General features: G+C 31.4%; 1 protein-coding gene across 3 annotated transcripts in view; it reads left to right on the forward strand.

The window, feature by feature from the left end:
- The window catches only part of SI (sucrase-isomaltase), a 111,146-nt gene that overhangs the window by 36,453 nt on the left and 59,876 nt on the right, over positions 1-14,817 (forward strand). For all 3 annotated transcript variants that reach the window (XR_006270399.1, XM_043473833.1, XM_043473834.1), the window contains 8 exons: positions 855-971; positions 2,864-3,018; positions 4,012-4,096; positions 5,006-5,062; positions 5,796-5,920; positions 8,406-8,494; positions 11,789-11,838; positions 13,007-13,177. Coding sequence is in view for 2 of the 3 variants with exons in the window: in XM_043473833.1 (XP_043329768.1) it covers positions 855-971; positions 2,864-3,018; positions 4,012-4,096; positions 5,006-5,062; positions 5,796-5,920; positions 8,406-8,494; positions 11,789-11,838; positions 13,007-13,177 (849 nt within the window). In the remaining variant the exon portion in view is untranslated. The remainder of the gene's footprint in view (positions 1-854; positions 972-2,863; positions 3,019-4,011; positions 4,097-5,005; positions 5,063-5,795; positions 5,921-8,405; positions 8,495-11,788; positions 11,839-13,006; positions 13,178-14,817) is intronic.

A 14,817-nucleotide genomic window follows, 5' to 3' on the forward strand; every position in this document is an offset into this window, starting at 1 on the left:
TAATCAGAGAAGTGCAAGTAAAAACTTTGGTGAAATGCATTTAATATGTATAGGTAATAAAAATTAAAAGCCTGAAAATATCAGAAATCAGCAAGAAAATGAAGCAAGTGGGAACATTTCTGTACTGTGACTGTACTTATTATAAATAGTTACAACTAGTTTTGATTTAAAAAATATACTTTTCCAAAAAGTCAGGAATGTAGTCTCATATACATATATATTCACTAAGAAGCTTATATACACACTTCATACAAGCATATTTTATAGTGATGGGATCCCATACAATAGAGAACTGCAGCCATATTAACCTAATTGAATCTCACAAAAATAATTCTTTGAGAAGAAAAGTGAAATGCAGTGTAACACATACATGTCATTTATGTAAAGGTAATAAGAATGCAAAATATTATTATATATTGTTTATAGGTACATATATACCACTTATAAAAATGAAATGCTTATAGACATTAAATACTGATAGTAAATTATATATAGTCAATTTTTCTGAAGAGTTCTTGAGGGACAAAAAGTGCAATTATATGTGATCATACATCTGGCAATATTTTTTACTCTTTTACTCCTACAGTAATATAAATAGAGAAAGTCAAATCACAGGTGGTGAGTTTTGGATTAAGAAGCCACACATTTTTAATAACTCAGTTTCAGCTTTATACATTGAATTAGAGGCAAGTATGTGGCAAAAATCCAAAATCAACTAGAACGAGGAAGAGTAATAAGAAGACAGTAAAACAAAAACTGTAAGTTGGTACAGATTAATCAGTTGTATAAATGTGATGCTCCGGGCAAATTTGAGAATCTTTACAATATAAATAATAGATACATATGTTATTTAGGTTGGAGCAGATATCTGTGGGTTTGTGGCTGAGACCACAGAAGAGCTTTGCAGAAGGTGGATGCAACTTGGAGCATTTTATCCATTTGCCAGAAACCATAATGCTGATGGATATCAGGTAAATTTCTCTTGCTCTCCATGTTTCTAAATAAAACATAATCCTATTTTTAGCAATGTACTTAAATGTATATGTATAGAGATCTAGTCTGAAAGTTTGTGGTATAATTCACAAAGAAGAGTTGGAAGTCCTCTTCTCAAGGTCTGTATTTTGTATATAAAAATATAATCAAATAAGGAAATCATGACAGTATCACAGAAATATTTTAAGCCTAACACATATACACATGTGTGAAATCACAATATTTTAAGTTAATGACAAAGCTTTCTGAGTCTGAATTCTTATATTCTAATAATAAGTTCCAGGTAACTTTTCTTTCATAAAAATAGAATAAATTCTTAAGGATTTATCATTTTTTCTTTTATTAAAAACACACAAGAAATTAAAGACACTTGCAAAGTAGTTTGGGTCCATAATTTTTCTTTAATAAGTAAAACTGTAATGACAGGTGGGGAAAGAAATAAAACTAACACTTTGTAGACATGCATCTGAACTGGTGGGAGGTTAATCTACCAACCCTGAGCTATGGGCTCTCATAGGCATATTCCTTAGAGGGAATGAGAAAATTAGGTGACAGCACTAAGTCAGTTAAGTGCACACTGGTTAAGAAATTATTCACTGTACACACAGTGGGGCTTAATTCTCTTTGAGAAGAAGGATAGCCACTCAGAGCTCTTTCTGGAAGGAAGCATGACAGTACAGAAGTAAAAGGTATAAACTGGATAGCCGTTACTTCCTACTCCACCTAAGTGATGCTTGAAGAAATTTGTGTTCTTGGGAGATCCTCATGTGAATTAAATTATACTTGTGTTCATTTATGTCCTGCAAAAAAACAGATACCAAGACAGAGTTAGAAATGTTAGCAATTTATTGCTGAAATACTTGTGGATAATGGAGAAGAAGGAGAAAGTGGAGAGAGCCTTCAGATTACAATTCAGGCCTGAATCTGATGCAGATGAAGGCAAAAAAGGAGGTTTGATAAAGAGTTATATTCTACAGCCCAGTTCAAAGGAAATTTTGGCTCATCCAATAGAGAGTCCTCAAGGCAAAGTTGACCACTGGGAACAACCTGTATCTCCTTGGCCTGGGTCCTATATATCCCACCAAGTTCATTGATTTCTTGGGAGCAGCCAAAGGAAAATGTGGCTTTGGCATAAACATGATGGTGTATCCAGGGAGGCAGTAGCTGGTTTCAGGAAATCTAAGCAGGTTTGCTTACATCATTACACCTTGGCTGAAAGAGTCAACTAAGCTAGCTGGGCTCAGCAAGAAGGCTGTCCTTCAGGTTGCAAGGCTACAGGCTGACCAGATGGCTCTGTTCTTTGCGTCCCTTGGTTTGCAGACTGTTTGAGCTTATTATTCTAATAGCAGTGACAAGGTGCAAGGCAGCAAATCCTTAGGCAATCCCAGCACACTTCAAGCCCTTACTTGAAGGTGTCACATGTCCTAAGACTACATTGGTCAGAGTATATCATGTACCTGAGCACAAAGTCAAATAGTGGGGAAATACATTCCACTGTTAGAGGTAGATACTAATAAGAGTTATATAACAGAAATTGTGGGTACAAGGAGGCATGAAAATTGGGACCAATAATTCAATCTGCTGCAAATAATAGAAATGAAGAATACTTTGTTAAAATATGTTCTATCTTCTCCAAGAATGTGTATTCAAAAGGGAAATATCCACTTTAAAATAAACTTTATTTAATATATAGATATCCAAATGAAAACATAAAAACTAGAAATTTATATACTTCAATGATAAAATAGGAATCATCTCAACTTTTTATAAGCAGGCACATTTTGGTTTTCAAAAATAGATTAAATGCTTATGTTTTAATTTTTATTCATATTTTAAATTTTTTATTTCAATTTCTCTGTTTATCCCACAGCATCAGGATCCAGCATTTTTTGGACAGGATTCTCTTTTGGTTAAGTCATCAAAACACTATTTGAATATTCGCTATGCCTTGTTACCTTTCCTTTATACTCTATTTTATAAAGCCCATATGTTTGGAGAAACAGTAGCAAGGCCTTTTCTTCATGAGTGAGTACTATGTTCAAGAATTTCAGTCTTTCAAATTATATTCCAACAAATGAAAAATTAATGAGTAGATCAAGATGTCATGTGGATTTCTGGTGCTTTTCTTGACATTTATGCAAATGATTTGGGGAAATATGAAATGATAGTAGTAAATATAATTAATTTCGTGAAATGGACAAGTTCAATCTAGAAATGTGATAATTGTATAGAACTTAAAAGGAAAGAAATATGTAGGATGTATTAGAGTAAGTATATCAGTAAGTAATATTAAATATAAAATATTAAAACATGTATTAAATATTACATGTATTAAATATCACATAATATTTTTATTAAATAAAACATTAAATATTATTAAATAAATAAGCAAACATTAAAAACATAATCATGTATATTGTAAAAATTATCTAAATATAAATCACATATAGTATAGTCATAAAACAATGAATTGTGCTTGTCTTTGTATTTCTTGACCAAAACAAGGTTGTTCCTCAAGAGATGACTAAAGATCCCTTCAAGTCCAAGTCAAAATGGAAGTTTATAAGAAAAAAGTATAAAAAGGAGGAAAGTAGGATATGAAGGATTTCTGATAGTTCATGAATCTATTTTACAGGAAAAAATGAATTAAACAGAATAATTGCTTATTATAGTTTTTTATTTATTTTTATTTTTATAGTTGTTTATTTATCATATATGATAGATTTGTTTTTTTGAGTCCCAAATGAAGTAATTTCCTCTCTCCCACCTTTCTTCACTTTCTCCTTTCCTTTCTATGTTTCTTTTTCTTGAGTGTCAGGTGTACCATAAGGATGCATTAATAACTATAGATTCAAAATTACATATCAAGTCAGTTTTGACGTTATCAAGTCAATTTTATTTACTGAGCAAAATTAAAGATAATGATTATTCCAAGGGAATAACTTAAAAGATAATAAAATGAAGTATTTGGATTAACATTTTTTATCTTTGTGTTGTAAACACTGTCATTGTTCTTAGGTTTTATGAGGATACTAATAGCTGGATTGAGGACACTCAGTTCTTATGGGGCCCCTCATTACTTATTACCCCTGTCTTGAAACAGGTAGGATACAATTTTAATAAATTTTTGAGGAATTTTGTGTAATCAAATCCACACTAAATTACAAAACATCTGGGTAATACATGTTACTCAGCAGACTGCTTCAAGCTGATAAGTGTTTAATTAAATTCTAAAACATAGAAGAAATTTTGAAAAGTTATAAGTATGTTAAGTAGATTTATGCTTTTCAAGTATATAATATGTACTGGGGAGAAGAAATTGTGTAAAATTAGTATTCTTTCACAAAAGAAAGCTTTATTTATGAAACATATCAACTCTTATAATAGTAACAAATAACTGTCATTCATGTAGTCATAGACACTGGAATTTTGCTGTACTGTAAATAAAGGATAACTTGAAAACCAATAGATCATATGAAAATGTTGAAAAAATAGTGGAATGAAATATTTGGATTTTGCCTGTTACTTAAAAGTTGGTATGTCATGGAAATATGATGGAAATATATCATGGAAAAATGATGTGTTCACACTCACATTTGCCATGCAGATGATAATGATACAAATATATGCATCGATTTTTTTAGTTGCCACTTAAATTGATTTTATCTTTGCTTTTGGGATGTTTTATATTATGAAGTTATCTAAAACTATTAAAATAGTCTTTTGTTATATATAGAAAATATTGTAGTGTAACAAACAAAGGAAGTTTTTCACTTCACTATGAAAATCTGAAAACATTTGATGTGACTCTCTTCTGTTACATATTGAAGTAAAAAATATATATCTACATATAAATTGTTGTTGTTCTGTTGCTAAGTTGTGTCTGACTCTTTGCAACCCCATGGAATCTATAGCCCACCAGGCTTCTCTGTCCATGGGATTTTCCAGACAAGAATACTGGAATGGGTTGCCATTTCCTTCTCCACATATACATTATCTTGCTTTATTTTAGGGAGCAGAAGTAGTGAGTGCATACATCCCTGATGCTACTTGGTATGACTTTGAAACTGTAAGTAAACCTAGTATGATAATAGATCAAAAGTATATATTGTCCAACATCTGTACATGGGAATTTAACAGTATTTCTGTTATTAATCTAAAAATGAACAGTTTCAGAATTTAACAGTGCATAAAAGTCTGTGCAGGTTTACATTTTCTTACATGTGAGTAGGTATATGTTCCATTGCACATGGTTAATATGAAGTATATTCTTTAGTGTAAAGAGTTAACCAACTTAAATTGTGGGAATAAACGGTCAAGAGTAACTTTAAGAAGAATTGGTAACTTATTTTAATACTTTTCTTATTTTACACATTCTTCCAGAAAAATTGTGTATTTTAAAGGGAAGTATTTTGCAGTGCGCTTATATTTGCTAAGCAGACCCTTTATTTTTTAATAAGAAATAATTGTTTTAATCCTTTCAAGAGACATGGTTCACTTTAACCAAAACCAAAGAATAAAAATAGGACTAATTAAGAATATTGTTAATTATTATAGAAAGGAAACGGATTTCTCTATGTTGATTTTTTTTGTAAAACTGAATATATTTCTAGCCAGATTTCTTCAGTAAACTGAAGAAGTTTCTTTAAAAGTTAGAAAACAGCATGTTACTATTCACTAAAATGACATGAATGGCTCACAATAAGAATTATTTTTCTTTGTAAATTCTAAGTGTAATTCTTATGAAATGGGCTTAAAGTCTTTGCAGTAATGAAAAAATCATTTTATTTTCCAAATATTAGGGTGTAAAAAGGCCATGGAGAAAACAACGTATTGATATGCAGCTTCCAGCAGACAAAATAGGATTACATCTTAGAGGTGGTTACATTATCCCCTTTCAACAACCTGCTGTAACTACAACAGCAAGGTAAAATTAAAAGGCATTAAGTGAAATCTGAACTATAATTTAATATTTAGTGTTTCACATATTTATTAAAAATTAATGAATTCAAGGGATTCTTACATATAACTGTAAAGTTATGAAAAGAAGAATCAAATTATTAATATATTATAATAAACTTCTTGATTAAAAAAATGAGCAAGATTAGATTAGAACTTTACCCCTGTGTCAAAACTGTACTGACTTATTTCTGTAAAGAATATATATAATTAAAGTTAATTGCTGATTATTACTAAATAATGAAATATTAAATGTTATATAATTGACTAAAGTGTCAGTTGTTACCTGTTTGGATTGTCAGTACATAAATGTCAAAATGATTGTTTTCCAGGTAAAATATTTTAAGTCAATAAATGAGGTAGATATTTCTGTATAGGTAAAGAATGATACAGAAATTAAGCTGTTCAGTAAGAATAAATTTTAGAACTATTTAGAAAAAAGAAGAAACTTGAAAATTCTGGTACTTCATCTTGCAAAATTCATTCTGGGTATATGGACAGAATGTATCATATTGCATCTACACATTTCCCCATGTTCTACAACACCAAAACAGATGGTCACTCTTAAGTTCCTTACCCTGCTGTCTTTTCTTCATAGCATTAAGAATATACATAATTATATTTTCACTTGTTCTTGTATGTAGTATGTCTATTCTCCTCGACTATATACTCCGTGAAGGCAGGGACCCGACTTTCGCTGTTTTAGTTCACATACCAATCAGTTCAGTTCAATTCAGTCACTCAGTCGTGTCTGACTCTATGTTACCCCATGAATCGCAGCACGCCAGGCCTCCCTGTCCATCACCAACTCGCAAAGTTTACTCAAACTCATGCCCATCGAGTCGGTGATGACATCCAGCCATCTCATCCTCTGTCGTCCCCTTCTCCTCCTGCCCCCAATCCCTCCCAGCATCAGGGTCTTTTCCAATGAGTCAACTCTTCGCATGAGGTGGCCAAAGTACTGGAGATTCAGCTTCAGCATCAGTCCTTCCAATGAACACCCAGGACTGATCTCCTTTAGGATGGACTGGTTGGATCTCTTTGCAGTCCAAGGGACTCTCAAGAGTCTTCTCCAACACCACAGTTCAAAAACATCAATTTTTCGACACAGCTTTCTTCACAGTCCAACTCTCACATCCATACACGACCACTGGAAAAACCATAGCCTTGACCAGACGGACCTTTGTTGGCAAAGTAATGTCTCTGCCTTTTAAAATGTTATCTAGGTTGGTCATAACTTTCCTTCCAAGAAATAAGCGTCTTTTAATTTCATGGCTGCAGTCACCATCTGCAGTGATTAAGTGAAGAGGAACTAAAAAGCCTCTTGATGAAAGTGAAAGAGGAGAGTGAAAAAGTTGGCTTAAAGCCTAACATTCAGAACACTAAGATCACGGCATCTGGTCCCATCACCTCACGGGAAATAGATGGGGAGACAGCGGACACAGTGTCACATACCAATAGTGTCACCCTGTTATGGAATGAAAGTGAAAGAAAGTGAGAGTCGCTCAGTTGTGTCCAACTCTTTGTGACCCCATGGACTATACAGTCCGTGGAATTCTCTAGGCCAGAATACTGGAGTGGGTAACCTTGGGGGATCTTCCCGACCCAGGAATCGAACTGGGGTCTCCTTTATTGCAGGCAGAGTCTTTACCAACTGAGCTATCAGGGAAGTCCTACTAGGGGAAAGCTCCTGGTTTTCCCTAGATATTTGTTGAAGGAACAAATTCATGAGTGAATGAATTAAACTAGTTAGTCATGTAATTAGGTTTGTTTCCTAGATTTATTTTCATATTGTCAATGTTTCATGATTATGTTCTCAAAATCATTAGTTATACTCTGGAGATTTATCAAATGAGAGAAAAATACACTCTGATGGGTGCATGCTGGAAAGAATATATTCTATATAGAGCAGTTACCTGGATTATATAATCTCATTTTAAGTTTAGAAGCCAATCTTAATATACAACTAAAAAATATTAATCACATTTCATTTCACATGGTATAATTAGCTTCATTTGTATGATTATTAGAGATTCTACTTGGCATTTAAAAGTTTATTTTATAGTTCATTGTTTTGTAACCTTGATGCATTACAATTCAAGGTTAATATATTTGTGGCAAATAGATGTTTAATGTGGTATTTCATAAGATATATTTAATTTTGTTGTTTGAATTGAAATATTATTTTACTCTTTCAATTTTGATCATGGTGTCTTAGCCTCCAAGAAATTCCATACTGTATTTATTGTATTTATTTCTTTTATTTATTTTTCAAGTATGCAAATTATTTTTTCATTGATAAATTATTAATAAATATAGACATGAATTTTATTAATGTCAATGTTCTCGTGCAGACATCCTATAAATCCTTATGTTGAAATGGATTTATTTATAGGCTATTTCACTATTATAAATTTGTTTTTAATCATGCATACACCCAAACTTACTTACAGCCGAAAGAACCCTCTAGGACTTATAGTTGCATTAAATGATGATAACACAGCAAAAGGAGACTTTTTCTGGGATGATGGAGAAAGTAAAGGTAAGTTTCAAAGTGATATGCTTTTAAATGTTTATTTTGATGATGGGAAGTTTTGCTTTTATTATGAAATTACATTCATTTAAAAATGTCACAAGTTTTCATTTTTAATTTGTTTTAATCTATCTTAAGAGTTTAGGTAACTTTATGTAATTTAGCTTGTTATTTAAATTATGTATATTTAATTACAACATTTAGTTTTCTCTCTTGGTTTATTGTAAAAATCTCTGACAAGTGTAGATACCTTTATTTATTAGATTATTGAATAAAAATTGAAACAGTTAATGAGTTCACAGATGTATAAACTGCACCCTATTTTCAACTATCTTATATAATTATAGTGGTTAAAACTAAAATTTTATTACTGTAAAAGAAAACCAACATTAAAGTTTACTCAATGTAGGAAGGAGGGATAAATTGGTAATTTGGGATTAGCAGATACACAATACTATATATAAACAATAAGACCTACTATATAGCACAGGGAACTATATTCAGTATCTTTTAATGAACTGTAATGGAAATGAATCCAAAAAAGAAATATACATATATATATATATATTTATGTATGTTTAACTGAATCACTTTACCTGAAGTGTTATAAATCAACTATATTTCAATAAAAATATTTAGTTAATGTCAAATTATTTGAGATAAGGATTTTTACCATATAAATGTCATCATTTATTTCAATTATTAAATGTCTTCTATTTAATTAGCCCAAAAGTTGAGAATTCAGTACACCAAGGGAATAAAAATAGAATCATTTTTTCTAATATTAAATTATGCTATAGAAAATTAATCTGCTTGGATTTACTTAGTCAATTATAACCACTCTCATAAATTTAAGGTGTTTTAATCTCATTTTTTAATAGAGGGCTCTTAGATATGTGTATAAAAATTATAGTTTACCTTCTATTATAACTCACTACTTCTCAGATGTTTTATAGTATATGGCCTGCCTGGGTGCTCAGTCATGTCCGACTCTTTTGCAACCCCATGGATTCTAGCCTGTCAGGCTCCTCTGTCCATTGGATTTTTTAGGCAAGAATACTGAGTTGCCATTTCCTCCTCCAAGGGATTTTCCCAACCCAGGGAACAAACCTGCATCTCTTGTGTCTCCTGCATTAGCAGGCAGATTGTTTACCACTGAGCCACCTGGGAAGCCCATTATACTATATGAAACATCCAATATCTCTAACTTAACTCCAATAAATAGTCCATGTATTGGTGTATTCTCTTACAATTTGAAAAATATGGAATCTTTGAAACAGTTCTGTTCTTTTTGAAGACTTATCTGCCTGTGACTATGTACATTACCACAGTATATGTGCTCCACTAAATGCGTCATCTTCCACTTGTCAGTTGATGGTATCTTCATCTCTACAAGATGCCAACAACTTTATAGTTCACTCTTACTTGGAAATCTCTTTTGGTTCCATCTTGATCTAGGTATCTTATCAACTCCACCATTATCATCATTGCTACTTTTCATTTTAATTACTGCGATAGCTCCCTAACTGGTCTATAGGTTGATGGCTCTTGTCAGCCCCCTCTTTTTACACTCTCTTTAGCAACTGGCAGATAGAGTAAGCCCTTTAGAAAATGATTCAAATTATCTCTTTCTGTTCACCTCTCTGCTCAAAACCCTCTAAAAATTCACCATTATATTCAAGAGCCACAGTCTTTACCAACATCCAGAGCACTCGCCATGTCCTATAGATTTTATACACACACACATGCAAACATGCACTCACACAAATTGTTCCTTACTGCTCTCCATTTTTCATTCTACTTCAGCACATCAGACTTTTCTTTCTTACTCAAATATGTTAGAGTCTAAGCATATTAAGGTGAGCTCTGACCTGAGTATAGATTCCAAACACGTATTACAGAGAAATCCAGTAAGAGTAGGTTTCAGCAGAAACATTAATAAACTGTTCATAATCATCAGGTAAAGAATGTTGTTGAAACAATACCTCTATTGGTAGCAGGTGAGACTTGATTTTAAGGTTATTCTTATTTCTCAAATTATTTGTTTCCAAGTTCATTACTTTTTTCCTACTTGCAAAAATTTACCTATGGCTGATTCATGTTGAGGTTTGACAGAAAACAGCAAAATTCTGTAAAGCAATTATCCTTCAATAAAAAATAAATAAATTAATGATTATATTGATAATTCACTTCATGTAGGATGGTTAAAATATGGAGTTATGATTTAATCAGTCATCTAATATGATGATTATATACTTAAGTGTGTTGAAAAGTTAAAGTCAGAATTTTCTGAATAATCAGTCAAATACACAAACAGCAAAATAGCCTTCAATTCAGATTCTGATTTTAATTTTATTCCCTAGGATTAAAATTTTAAGTAAATTAATGTTACTCAAAGTAGTCTATATAAACCCGAGGATTCCCTTTATAGTTTCCACTCCATCTTCTCCCAAATGTTTTAGTTATTATACATGCTGTTGCTGCTGCTAAGTCGCTTCAGTCGTGTCCGACTCTGTGCAACCCCATAGACGGCAGCCCACCAGGCTCCCTCATTCCTGGGATTCTCCAAGAAAGAACACTGGAGTGGGCTGCCATTTTCTTCTCCAATGCATGAAAGGAAAAGTGAAAGTGAAGTCGCTCAGTTGTGTCCAACTCTTAGCGACCCCATGGACTGCAGCCTACCAGGCTCCTCCGTCCATGGGATTTTCCAGGCAAGAGTACTGGAGTGGGTTGCCGTTGCTTTCTCCGAGTTATAATTTATAGTTTCCTGTTAAAGAAACATGTTGATAAAAATGCTATGTTTCACATACGATGCAGAAAATAACTATTTTCTTCCATTTTTCTCATTAAAGTGCACTTGAATCTTTAATATGTCTCCACATTCAGTCCTTATTCAGATAATGAAAAAAAATGGAAAGATGCAAAACAATATTATGGTGTCCCACGTCTTCCCAAAATAAACTGCATATTACACAGTTTACTAGAGATAAAATATCATTAAAAACAATAGTTATAATTATATATATCTTACTACAAGCTTGCATTCTCTGAATTTCTAGAACTATATTAGCAGTCTGAAAAATCAAACTGGGCAAAGATGCGTTCATTACCTTTACCTCCTGGGAAAATAAACTATCAAAGTTATTTTATTTAAAGATAAGAAGTTTAATAAAAAGAATTTATTTAATTTGCTTAATAAATAATACTTATTTTAAAATTTTTTCCTGTGTTGTCTAACTGTAATAATAAAATAAGAATGTGACATTAATTTTTATCTGATAACTTATTCTTCCCCCTTTACAGATACCATCCAAAAGGGAAACTACATTTTATATACATTTTCAGTTTCTAATGTAAGCATTCTCTTTGGACACATAATTAAATAAAATAGCTTGTTAATGTCTAGATTGTGCCTTTTCTTAGAAATATGTTGCATTTCTCTCCAAAGATCAATGGAAAGGAATGAAATTAATTGTTTAATGTAAATTATTAAATTGTATATGAATTACCTTAAATTTTTATGTTTCAGTATAATAGTGCATTTCAGTATAATAGATGAGTTTCTGATGATGAAGTTTATACACAAAATCATCAGACTTCTTGTAAGCACTGTGTCTTGTTTAAGCAGATCCTAGGAAAATAATCTCAGTATGTTTGACAATATTTTAATATAACAATCATAGCAGTGACTATCATGGATTTAGGGTGAAAATGAAAATGCTTTGCACAAGGTTAAATTTTGAATAATTAGTAGCAATGCTTCTTGTAGAAGTTAGATTTCTTCATATATTCTTTTTTTTTAAAGCTAAGTTATTCTTTGCCAACATTAGGGCTAGAATGAAAAGGGATATGCATGATTTGCATCATGCATAATTTATCTCTGAAAATAATTTTATGGCATGTATACAAAAAATTTTAAAGAGTCACTAATAAGTATATTTATATAAGCTACTTGAATGTGAAGAGCTGTTGAGAATGTAAGGATAGATGATTGGTATTTTCTTATTATATAGATATATAATTAAATACTAAATACTAAATTATTAATGATTTCAGTGTAAATGAATTCTAAATTATGTGAGATTCAAAATATTTTCTTAGAATTTTATCTAATTCTTACGCCCTTTGCTCCAGAGTTTTTACTTAGCAATTTTCATAAAAACGTGTGTTGGTTAATTGTCTTTATTTAGTAAATAGATATTTAGAACTTTAGAATTTATATATATTTAGAACTGTAAGATTTAATCAGTTTGCTATAAATACACTTGTATTGTTATTTTGGATTTGTATATAATTTATAATTTATATATATATTTAGACAATTTATATATATTTTATATATTTAGAACTATACAATTTATATATATTTAGACATAATCTATATATCTAAATATATAATTTATATATATTTAGAACTATAAGATTTAATCAGTTCGCTATAAATACACTTATAGTGTTATTTCTGATTTGTATCCAGTGACCTTCTACTTGATATATAATATATTTTTTTTTTTTTTTCAGAACAAGCTAGATATCACATGTATGCATTCATCATACCCAGAAGGAACTGCTTTAGCGTTTGAGACTATAAAAATCCTTGGGTTGATAGACACTGTAACAGAAGTTTCAGTGATAGAAGATGATCAGCCACTGAGAGCTCACTACAATTTCAGTTATGATGCTTCCAACCAGGTAAATACAATGTCTTAAGATATGTTAGTGTCATATTCTGTAATATTTAACATATAATCATTCAGACTCTTGGTTTTGTGATTTTTTTATTCATTACATCTCTAGTTTTATTTTCCTTTTGCTGGCAATATTCCATTTTAGGTCATTTCAATTCATATTGAGATATCAACCATAAGGTGAATTCATACTACACCTTCTCTATTCAGTTTTTTTTTTTTTCTATTCAGTTTTATCTTGGATATCACTTATCTCTGCTTTCCTAATATTTTTTTTATTCCATTTCTCTAATTTATCTGCTGCATACAATAAAAAATGAAAATGTCTTAATTTCTCATTTAAGACTCCTTAAGTTATTGATTCAATTCATTTCTTCAGTTTTCCCCCACTTCTCCTTTCATGAGCTCTCTTTGTCCTCAACATATCTTGTATCAATATTCTTTTTCAAATTTTTGTTAACATTCTTCCCTTCTAGTGGTCCCTTTCTTATGCTCATTCTTTCCTGCTTTGATAAATGTACTAGAGAGGGTAAAAAAGTAGCAGAACTGGGTTCAAATTCTAACCCTGCAGTTTGTGCATTTAAACACAATAGATTAATGTCTCAGCTTCCTCATATGTAAAATGAAATATTTAATCATAGTGTTGCTTAACTATGTTAGACAAAATAATTTAAAACATAGAAGTGATTTTTATTGGCATTTATTTTCCTACCATTTCTATCATCCTAATTATTAGTAATGTTAGCATAAATTCCAAATTAAGATATAGAACATGATTTTGGAGTGTTTTTGTGTAGCTCCTAAGCTCCTTAGCCCAGAATTTTCCATGTAGGAATTTCCATAAAATATGTATTGGTTAATTGTTTTTTTTTTTTTAATTTAGTAAATGTACTATAAAATATATATCCCTGTGACTGTAAGAACTCATCAATATAAATTAAACACGGCAGGCTTATTGAGAATTTTATGAGTCTAGTAAAGATTATAAGGGGGCACAATACAAAATCATTTTATTATATGGTTTTTACAATTCCAGTTCACGTTTATTTCGCTGCTAATGTAGAGATTTATGAGGGCTTGGTGACTCAGCAGTAAAGAATACTCCTGCCAGTGCAGGGGACAAGGGTTTGATTCTTGGGTTGGGAAGTTTCCCTGCAGAAGGAAATGGTAACCCATGCTAGTATTCTTGCCTGGGAAATCCCATGGATAGAGGAGCCTGGCAGGCTACAGCCCATGGAGTCACAAAAGAGTCGGACATAATTTAACAACTAAACAACAACAAAGATTTACAAAGACACTTGGAGGTACATATTTCTAATTCTTCTGAGGTTGGACTAATCTTTATATGACTTTTTATTTCTAAATTATAGCTATGAAGGATAAAAAAATAAACTATACAGATGAAATTGGGATAAATTTTGTTACTGTCATAAATGACAACCAAACAAAAATTTGAAATATTGTAACAATGAAAATACATTCATGGGGTTCTCAAGGCAAGAATGCTGAAATTGTTTGCCATTCCCTCCTCCAGTGCACCATATTTTGTCAGAACATTGTACAGGAGGCAGTGACCAAAGCCATCCCCAATAAAAAGAATTCAAAAAGGCAAAATGGTTGTCTGAGGAGGTCTTACAAATAGCT

The sequence above is a fragment of the Cervus canadensis genome, chromosome 7, assembly GCF_019320065.1.
Source record: "Cervus canadensis isolate Bull #8, Minnesota chromosome 7, ASM1932006v1, whole genome shotgun sequence".
Lineage (NCBI taxonomy): Eukaryota > Metazoa > Chordata > Mammalia > Artiodactyla > Cervidae > Cervus > Cervus canadensis.